We start from the raw sequence: 10,272 nt of genomic DNA, 5'->3' as shown, positions 1-10,272 counted from the left end.
TTTAGGCCATGACACTGTCAATAAGCTGGGCAGCTGGAGAAATGCTTACTCTGGATGGGTTTTGGCCCCGGTCACATGAATCCATCCTTAGACCACATGCTCGACGTTCCAGACCTCAGCTCAGTTGTGTGCCATCTGTTAGGGATATGAAGGCACAACTACAAATTTTGGGAGTAGATCTTAAAACATTCTTCTTCTTAGCATGGTTTACCTTACCTATTCTTACTTTTTAAGGGATAGGTATTCTGCAAACACAGTACTCATGCAAAAGTAACGCTTATTTGAGAATTACCTTCTGAGGACTGTTTCTGTTTAAACAGAATTTGAAGTGACTGATATCGTTGGAGAAGCTCGTATGGTTCTGATTCTGGGGTTCTGTTTTGCCTCCTTTTGTATGTCAGTATTTAATATCAAAATAAACCAATCTGAAGTAACTGTACTCACTGGACTGTGAGCTAGCAATATGTACATTTATTTAAAAAGATTTATCTCAAGTTATCTATGTAAACAAAAGTTAAAACACAATGTTACTGATTGTATATTGGACACAAATAAATATTCAGTGCAGCTGATTGCATGGAGGATGATTGTTTTTGAACTGATTCATGAAGGCTACAAAAGTCCAAGTGTAGAATTTGAAATACAATCCTGTTCTCAAAACTGCCTCAATTTTAATTTTACTTGGGTGGATCTAGTACTTCTTTGTTAATTCATTTAAAGCAATTAAGCATTTTAAGAAGTTAGTCTAACTGATGCACACATGAGGTTCACGCCTGATTATAAATTCTGCTTCACACCCACCATCTGATGACAAAGTTGAGTTGTAGACACAGTAGGGTTGAATTCGATGTCAGCACATCCGTTGCAGCTGTAACAGCATCAGCTCTTCTTGGAAGGCTTTCTACAACGTTTAAGAGTTTAATTATGTCAATTCTGACCATTCTTCCGAAAGCACATTTATGAAATCGGACACTGACGTTGGACCAGAAGGCCTGGCCTATTCATCCCAAAGGTGTTCTGTCAAGTTGAGGCCAGGACTCTGGCGTGGAAGAGCTTGACTAGCCAGAACAAACTCCCTCATATATGTCTTTGACTTTGATTTGTACATTGATGCACAGTCATGTTGGCACAGGAGGGGCCATCTCCAAACTGTTCCTACAAAGGTGAGAGCATGAAATTGTCCAAAATGCCTTGGTATACTGACGCATTAAGAGTTCCTTTGACTGGAACAAAGGTGCATCTGACAGTTTGCATTAAGGTTTGGATGCAGCTGCTCAGCCATGGAAATCCATTCCATAAAGCTCTGTATGTGCTGAGCTAATCTGAAGGCCAGGCGAAGTTTGCAGGTGTGTATCCATTTACTCTACAGAAAAGCTCCGTGTTGCTGTCATTCCCAGTTGCTTCACTGTTATATTACCTGTATCAGTTGACTAAGGAATTTTTAATGAGGAAATTTAAGATCTGGAATTGTTACACAGGTGGCATCCCGTGTAACAGGGTACTGCTCTGTCACAAGGAGCAGTCTGCAGACTTAGGTCCTTGCTTTTATACACCTGTGGCCAATGAAGTGATTGGAAAACCTGAATTCAATGATTTGGATGGGTGTGTGAATTATTTTGGCAACAGCATCATTTATATTGCTCATGTTATGTTTGAGCAGGGGTAGCTTGTCGGCTATCACGATTGGCTTTCTACCTGCAGAGAGTGTTGTCAGTGGAGGGAGTGTGCAAAATAATCAGCCCACCGCGTCTGTGGGCTTCACTTCCTGTTGTTGTAGCCAATTGTAGACATGAGCAAAGTTGTAACTTACAAAAGAGTTGAAGTGAAATCAAGTGGAGGACTATACAGGAGCACATTTGCAGTGGTTGAAAACATGTACATGGACCCTATGACAATGACAGATTTGCAGGATCATAAACCTTTAATACTTATTTTATGCTTGAACATGGATAGTTCAAAGGTAGCCTGTCGGCACTCACAGACTGATAAAAACGTAATACATCTGGTCTTTAGGCTACTCGTAATTGTTTTTGTCGGTCCATCAGCAAACTGCTGAGAAGATTAAAGTTATAACTTACAAACAGCTCAAGTAAAACGGAATTTTAAAACAATAAAAAATGGTCATTGCAGCTACTGTCTGTTATTTCCATCCTTTATTTTTCATCATTTATGATTATTTTTACATTTCAACTCTCTTCCCCTTTCAGTGTCACACAGTCAGCATTTTACTGAAAAATAGATGATCTGCGTCCAGCAACATGAATGCAAAACTGTTGAAAACATGACAAAATCAAAGCTGAAGAAATGTTTTAATCTTGGGATTTATCAAAGAACATTAAAAAAAAACAAAAAAACAAGCAGAGGACGAGGCTGTAGTGACAGATGTAGCTGTACTGAATGTCAGCAGCGTCAGGAAGAAGGAACACGAGAAGCTGGAGAAGAACCAAGAGCTGAGAGGAGAACAGGGAGAGCTGTGGAGCGTGTAGGGGTATGATATGGATCAGCCAGTTTGTGTTAGCGCTCTTTTAATCTTAGCAAACAAAATAGTTAAAGCAGATTAATGAACTTGCAGATATGCTAGGTGGTTAGTGATGTGTGGAACTGTGTATACACACGTAAATGTTGCCTGACATTTTTTTCCGAGTGTCATTTCGGTCCACACTCCATCACAGTTGGTGGCGGTAATGCAGCGTTTCGGTTTTTGGTAACCGTAAACAAAAAAAGAAGAAGAAGAAGAGTTGAAACCGTAGTTTCCGGTTCCGGGCTAACAGTATCCTTCACAAGTGGCAAAATGTTGACCCGAATTTCGCGGTTTGGGCTGACTTTGCCCCGGTTACTTTATAATCCACCAGCCCGGTTGGTCTCCCAGTCTAAAGCGAACAGTGCTACAGGCTCAACCGCGGTGACGGAGCTCCACCCCGAGGTCCAGCATTCTGGTCACGGTGAGGTCAGCCCGTATGTCAAGGTGAGTTCTGCTCGATCAGATTTGAGGACAGCATGCTAATGTTATTTTTACACAGTAAAGGGCTTTACACACCGGACGCGTTCAATTCTGTGGTTTAAATTATTCTCGGACACCCCCATTAATGCAGCCGTTCACGCCGACCGCGTATTTTCACTGGACGAATTTACGGCATTTATTTTTTCCCAACCAGGCTCGATTTTTGCGGTTCTTCAGATCCAAATAAACCGATCTGATTGGTCAGATCGGTTTATTTTGCAACAAGTGCGCTGAGAGTTTAAATTGCGCACCAGTTCTGAATATACAATAGTATCGCAATGATTAAAAATAAAAATTCATTGATTAAAAAATACTATTTTTACCGCAGACATACAGCTAGCCTGCTCTGGCTCAGTCGGTTCTCTGAAATGATTTGTCTGCCCGTGAGATTTGATCAGGTGTTCGTTTTGTTTCTGTTTGTTTGTTTGTTTTGTTTCTGTTTGTTTGTTTGTTTTAAGCAGTGTATTTTGTGTGAGAACCATTGAATCTTACAAGGCCGCTATTAATTTAAAATAAAACACGAATATGCCTATCAGAAAAACAATTAATATTTCACAAATGTGTAAATATCAAAAACTGTCCATAATATTAGACTGATTTTAAAAGCTGCTTTAAGCTATTCCCTGTCAGAAGAGGTCACCTGATAATGCAGGAAAATGTCTGTGGGACATTTAAGCGTTTGCAAATTCTTCAGTTTATTCCTCAGGTTCAACTTTCCTCTGGCTTGTCTAGATGTAGTCAGATAAGGCGGTTTTAAGTCAGATTCTCCTGAATAAAACAAAGAACTTTAGTTGTTCTGTTAACATACAAATCATATCAGAAAGTGTAGACAGGCCAGTATCATCCTTCCAGTACTGACTGAAAACATGTTGGATACTTAAACTGGTCCCCTTTTGTGGGTTTTTTTCAGAATCCGGAATACCATGGCTTCTCCAGCGATCCAGTGGAGGACGAGTGGAATATGAAAGTGGGCTTCTTCTTCGGCATTTCAGTTGCTCTCGTCATTGGAGGAACTTTTATCCACTATTTACCCGACCATGGGTGAGTTCTCAATTTATCTTTTCATATCAGCTCATTTATATGGTGGCTAGACTTAGCTATGGTTCTTTGTCAAAGGACAGAGTGAAAATGTCAGATGTCTTGTCCTAAGTTAAAATAGGATTATATACACTACTCGTCAAAAGTTTCAGAACACCACAACTTTTTTCTTTTATTGAAAATTATTCAGTTTAATGTCTCATTGCACTCTGAAATGAAAGCATGCTACAAATAAGTAATTGGAGTTTAAAAAACAAAAAAACAAGTCATGGAAGCAGTTTATAGACCAAAATTCTAAACCTTTACTCATCAAAGTAGCACCTGATATAACAGCTGAACACACCGGCTGCATTCTTTCTACAATGGAAATCAAATATTCTCCAGAAAGTTCTTCCCATATTCCCATCTTCCTTTTTTCCCCAACATAGTTCTGGCACAGCTTGGACTTGTGTTTTGGGTCATTATCTTGCTGTAGGATGTATTGCACTGCAGAATGCTGTTGTAGCTGTTTTGGTTCAGGGAGCCTCTCACGCTGTACAAGTCACTGACCCTGGATCCAGCAAACAGCCCCAGACCATTACACTTCCTCCTCCATGTTTGACAGACGATGCCACACACTGTGGAACCATCCTTCACCTACTCCACCGCAAAGATTCTGTGTGATGAACCCAAGATTTCAAATGTTGATCCATCAGCCCATAATACCTTCTTCTTCAGTAGTCCAATGGTGGTGTTTCATGTCCCAGCCAAGCCTCTTTGTCTTATTCTGACGTCTGGCTTTCTTGCTGCAACTCGTCCTGTCAAACCTGCAGCTCAAAGTCTTCTCTTCACAGCTGAAACTGAGACTTTCTTACTACGACCACTATTAAGCTGCTTGAAGCTGTTGTCCTGTGAGCCGCCTATCACACAGCTGTTAACTTGGCCTCTGATTGAGTCGTGTCTTTGGGTCTGCAGACCTCTTCCTGTCACAGTTTCTGAGCCTTTGGATGGTGAAGGAAACTGGACTCACTGACACCTTGACTTTCTTTTCAGTTTCTCTGTAGGACAGACCGACATTTATACGTGTTATGATGGTCTGTCTCTCTTCCATTGTTAATCACCTTTTTTTCACCATTTGTGTACCATCACACTGCTTTCTGCAGTACAACACTGTTCAACTGATGCTGACGAGCATATGATACCACAGTGTGTTGCAACACTTCTTTAATGCAGACACAGGGGGAAGTAATCCAGAAAAGTCGGAACAGCTGTAGAAATTAGTAGCACCAGCTTTCAAGGCTTGATCAAGCTCCATTGTTGCAGAACAGATTAAATTTTTAATCTGTTTTTGTATAATTCTGAAATGTACATGATATTTCCCCTTTTTTTTAACCTCTGGCAGTTCACCGCTTTGTACCATTTCAAGCTATTTATTGGACTTGAATTGCAATAAATAACTGGATAAATGTGGGTGTTCTAAAACCACGCGTGTGTGCGTTATGTGTGTACACGGATTCTCTGTCACCATACCACCAACAACGGCGGGCTCCCAGCACACAATTTCAAAACCCCTGCTGACCCTGACCTCTCAGCATAGGTTGAACTTGGGATATAATTCAGTTTTACTAGAGTAAAAATAAAATCAGCTTAACACCTGATTTGATTGTGGCCCATCGAACCATTGACCCAGTAATGGCCAAGAAAAAGACTAAAGGCAGCGAGGTGTCCTTTCAATGTAAAGGTATGATCAATAATTGTCGGCACCACCAAGACTTATATCCAAGTTCATTTGTATGCACTTGTATGTTACTGATATATTAAGTGTGATTATATTTCAGTATAGTGGTGTGCAATTCTTTACCAGTTTGTACCAGTTCCTACTTGGAAAGTCCACTGGTGTCTGCTCAGATCTGCAAACACTTTAAACAACATTCTTTTAGTTATTATCCTGAGAAATGTGTGTTTTGTTTTGGCTTTTTTTCATGTTTTTATTTTTTTATTTTTGGTAAAGCGTCATGGTCAGAGGACGCTCCAAACTAGTAGAGCAGGGCGATATGACCAAAAATATTTATCTATGTCATTTTCTTATCGTTGCCCGACATTATACCAGTATTACCGTGAACGGTATGGCCCAGCTCTACAAACTAGTCACCAGTTCTTGAAATTGTCCCCATTTTGGCCTCATCAGAGTACCTTGGGATTAAGAACACTATGAATGCTGCAAAGTGAGCCGTCGTTTCTGAGCCGTGGTTAAGCCAGCCGCTTACATTTTCTCACCAGGGTGGAAATTGGCACCTGCCGCTGGCCAAATGTGGGTAAATTTCTGAAGTGGTGTGTAAATGTGAACAATGCACAAGCCACTGTGGTGGGTTTCACAGGAGGCTGTTGCTAGCATCAGCCTTGAAGAAGTGCAGTCCCTATAAGAGAGTGAGGAAGATGAAGGTGGAATTCACGTAAGAAAATCGACAATTCGGGCAAAATGAGTGGCTGCTTTGAACATGAGCCACCCTCAGTATCTAAAGTGTAGCAATTAATCCCCACATGCTGCCCTGCTGAGGAAACTAAGATGTCCTAACCAAGCAATAACTGTACCAGCCCGAATAAAAAGGAAAACTTTCAGTAATCAAACAAAATGAAATAAACTTATGTTTGCATGATGGCTTGATTCATAGTTAATCATCCAGGTAAAGAAATCCCCACAATGTTGATTCTGTTTATCTCCCCCTGAAAACACTACATCCAGTTGAATGAACTTCCTGTCATTAAATGTAATTGTTTGAGCGATCACGAAGGGCCGATTTTATTTTTGTTTTTGAATCCCCTCCCTGATCAGCTGTGTTCTTAGGACTGTGGTTAGAGGCGTAGCTGCCACTGACACGTTACATGAAAGGACTTTGAAATCTTTCTGATTCCATTCTGGCCCCTTTGAGCGCGTCCGTACTCGAGGCTCGTCTGTTTTTAACAGTTCACATCATCTTTGTCGCGTTCGTGTAATACAAAGCAGCAGAGGAATAGCGTGAGTGAAAACACTTTCTACATCCTTTTTGTGAAAATGTTATTTTTCACACCCTCCTGCATACACTCAGTATTTTGTTCTCATGTATTTTTTTTATTTATTTTTTTGGGTTAAAAATACAACTGCTTAGATCATCTGTGTTCTTGTCTCGTAGTTTGTGTGTGAGCACCCGTGTGTACACCTGTGAGCATGAGCTAGCTTTTATTCAAAAGGTTCCTTCATGTAATGACTGCTAGAGGGTGTGGGGGGGCCACAGCCCCGTCCTCCAGGGCATGAAGCAGGTATGGAGGAGATCCAGGCTCCAGACATCCAGAGGCCCTCAGAACACAGGAGACCAAGGAAGACCAACGCTTATCAATATATTAATAAGCAATACTTGGGAGCACAGCAGACGCTAACTGAATATCAAGTTAATAACACTTTATTTTTTTTTAAACAGTGACTTGAGATTAAGAAACTTAAATTTACAGTTGGAATATTTTTAAAATGTAAATAGAATGAAAGTATTTGCGAAACTCTTTAGAATTGCCTCACATAGAGGATTTAAAGTATAACATGAGGCTTGCAGACAGCAGCGTTTGTAATTGTAAATTCATGAAGGAAATTGTCCCTTTTCCAATCAGTTATTGTCATTAATAACACAGTAATTTAAACTGTGGCTCTACTGAAGCAAGGTGCGAGCAGCATTATTGTGCATTAGTGATTTTGCATTATATCCATTCAAACAGCATAAATTAAAAGTAGCATGTATGTAACCAGATCAGTAATTTTCCCCCACTGTTTGCATCGGCAGCTGCTCTCCTCCTTAGCTGGGTTGTACTGGATGGCCTTTTTGTTTTTGTTTTTTTTGTAATTTTCTCAAAAAGAAGTTTGTTTCCATCTTTAGCGTGAACGGTTTTCTTGCATATTTTACAAAGTGCTGCTTTGTTGGAGGCAGCTGAGGCAGCTGAGGCAGCTTCCTTTTTAGGTACTAGCTCATCGTAGGCTGGCACATGGCTCTTACTCTCTGACATGCTCAGGTTTGTTTCTATTTTACACTAGAGAACAATAATGCAAAACCTTACAATAGTAATGACATCACTATGACATTTTTATATTGCATAAAAACATAGACTGATATTATTGTGGACAATATGATATAGGCACAGCCCTCGTCTATGGTACATCACTAAAACATCCAGACGGTCTGGACAAATCTCATCGGTCTTTGTTCTGCTGGAGATTTTGTAAATGTTCTTGTTCCTGTTGTTGTCAGAGTTTGTCCATAACAAACACAATGTCTGAATCTGAGTGTGTTCTTAGGTTGTCCAGGAGACTTGTGCATTTATGTCGCAGGTTGATTGATTGATTTTTGTATCACTGGATCTGCGGCGTGTGTTCTAGACACTCACGTAAAGAGAGAGGGTGAGCTCTTACTTGATGACTGCCCGGTGGTGAGCTGGATGGGTTGGTGGGGGAGGATCCAAGACACCATGCAAAGAAAAGATCCAAAAATGTACCCATCAACTCTGATTTAACATGGACGGATGAAAGTTGTCCTGTTGACAAAACATCACAATTGAATATTCTTTCTGGAATTCATGAGGGTCTAAGTGGAATAATGAAATGTTTACACCTAAACTTGAGTTAATTATTGTTTAATTATAGGTTTCATTCTGATTTTCTCACCGTCCATATCTGGTGTATTTTTGTGTTCCAGCATGCGGCAGTGGGCCAGAAGAGAGGCCGAACATTTGATTCAGCAGCGCGAGGCCGATGGTGGCCCTCTCATAGAGGAGAACTACTATGACACAAACAAAATCATTCTTCCCACAGCTGGAGGACAGTAACCTGTCCACTGTAATACCTGATTATTGTATTTCACTGATAAAAATAAAATATGTGTGTTGAATTTTGTTGTTATTTTTTGTGGACAGTGATGACGTACAGTGGCATTTTACTCAAAGCCCTGCTTGTGTCGTGGATGTCGATTTAGATGTCAGCCAGTCGTCACCTCTGTTTTTTGTAATGGGATTGTTATGTACTGTAAGTATTGTAAGATGGTGACAGAAATCTTACAGTAGGAGGTGTAAGACATATTAATCCGAGCCAATAAAAACATAGAATATGTTTGACCGTACCTGTCAACCCTCAGCCTCTTCTATTTAAAAAATACACTGTAACTTCAGACACCACATATCAGTATGTAACCATAATAACTGGGTACTTCTACGTTACATGACTTGTATAAAGCTCCTAGCCTGATATAATTCTGAAAATGAAAGACAATGAGGGAATATAATAACTACTCTGAAACATTTTTACAAACAAACCACTCATCCATTGATGAGAGTAATCGCACTACTACACATATTACACAAGTCATAGTTACTGTTGGGACCAAGTAGTGTTAATTATATTAATATTAATGAAAGACCTGAAATAAAACTGTATTCATGAAATAGACTAGAACTTACAGCTAGAGTTTCATAATCTGCATCTTATACACTTTGTTCACTCCACAGACATGCAGAGTGAACTAACAATGTCAAGCCTTTGTGTTTTCCCCAAACACTAAGGATTTGAAAGAAAAGCTCTTTCCATGATGACTTTGTAGTCACTTTGGTGTACTAGTGAGTTACACGATTTGTATAAAAGTCTTTGCCAAGAGGGCAACAGAAGTCACTACATAGTATAACACATAACAATATTCAGTACAGACAAGTGAATCAACGCAATAGCAAACATTCAACATTGTTACAGAAGAGCGATTCTCTCGCTCCTTTAACCTGGACCTAAACTCCCCCACTGTGGCGGCCCAACACTCCCACGTTTTGTTTAAACGTAAGTACTGAGTGTGTAATCCATGTTTTGTATAAATACATTTGACAGCACGGGTAAACCTTTACACAAAGTAGCTATGTAGCCGTCACTCACACATCACGGAGCCGTTGGTATTATGGTTTGTTTTTGATCATAGTGAATTTCATCACGCAAGCAGTTCATTAGGCATAAAGAAAGCTCAGACAGGACCACTCGAGCTACAATTCGAGGAGACTTGTTTATACCCCACAGACGGACAGCATTTGGGCAGAACGTCCTTTCTGTCCAGGGTGGCCATCTGTGGAACAGTCTTCCTCAACCCATTAGAGAATGCTCGACATTCAATTTGTTTAAGGCAAAGGTTAAAAACTGGTTATGGACAAATCAAGTGTGTGATGTATGAGTTGTATAGTTTTAATGTTTTATTTGGGAACAG

The 10,272-nt window shown here is 40.1% G+C and overlaps 1 protein-coding gene across 1 annotated transcript; it reads left to right on the top strand.

Annotated features, from left to right (window-relative positions):
* Window positions 1-2,732: 2,732 nt before the first annotated feature.
* ndufb11 (NADH:ubiquinone oxidoreductase subunit B11) lies at window positions 2,733-8,925 on the top strand. Its single transcript, XM_085394311.1, has 3 exons — window positions 2,733-2,965; window positions 3,912-4,042; window positions 8,734-8,925. Exons 1-3 carry the CDS (start codon window positions 2,792-2,794, stop codon window positions 8,861-8,863), a joined length of 435 nt encoding a protein of 144 aa, XP_085250437.1. The 5' UTR covers window positions 2,733-2,791; the 3' UTR covers window positions 8,864-8,925.
* The last annotated feature ends 1,347 nt before the right edge of the window (window positions 8,926-10,272 follow it).

This window comes from Rhamphochromis longiceps, linkage group LG20 (assembly GCF_057381845.1).
Source record: "Rhamphochromis longiceps isolate RC_006_pf linkage group LG20, R_longiceps_female_GT1.1, whole genome shotgun sequence".
Taxonomy (NCBI): domain Eukaryota; kingdom Metazoa; phylum Chordata; class Actinopteri; order Cichliformes; family Cichlidae; genus Rhamphochromis; species Rhamphochromis longiceps.
Note: the sequence above shows the minus strand (reverse complement) of the source record. Positions and strands in the feature narration are given on the sequence as shown.

Coding starts and splice junctions, on each gene's coding strand:
- ndufb11 (XM_085394311.1), top strand. CDS start 2,792: ATGTTGACCCGAATTTCGCGGTTTGGGCTGACTTTGCCCCGGTTACTT. Junction 2,966..3,911: donor AGGTCAGCCCGTATGTCAAG/GTGAGTTCTGCT, acceptor GGTTTTTTTCAG/AATCCGGAATACCATGGCTT. Junction 4,043..8,733: donor CACTATTTACCCGACCATGG/GTGAGTTCTCAA, acceptor TTTGTGTTCCAG/CATGCGGCAGTGGGCCAGAA.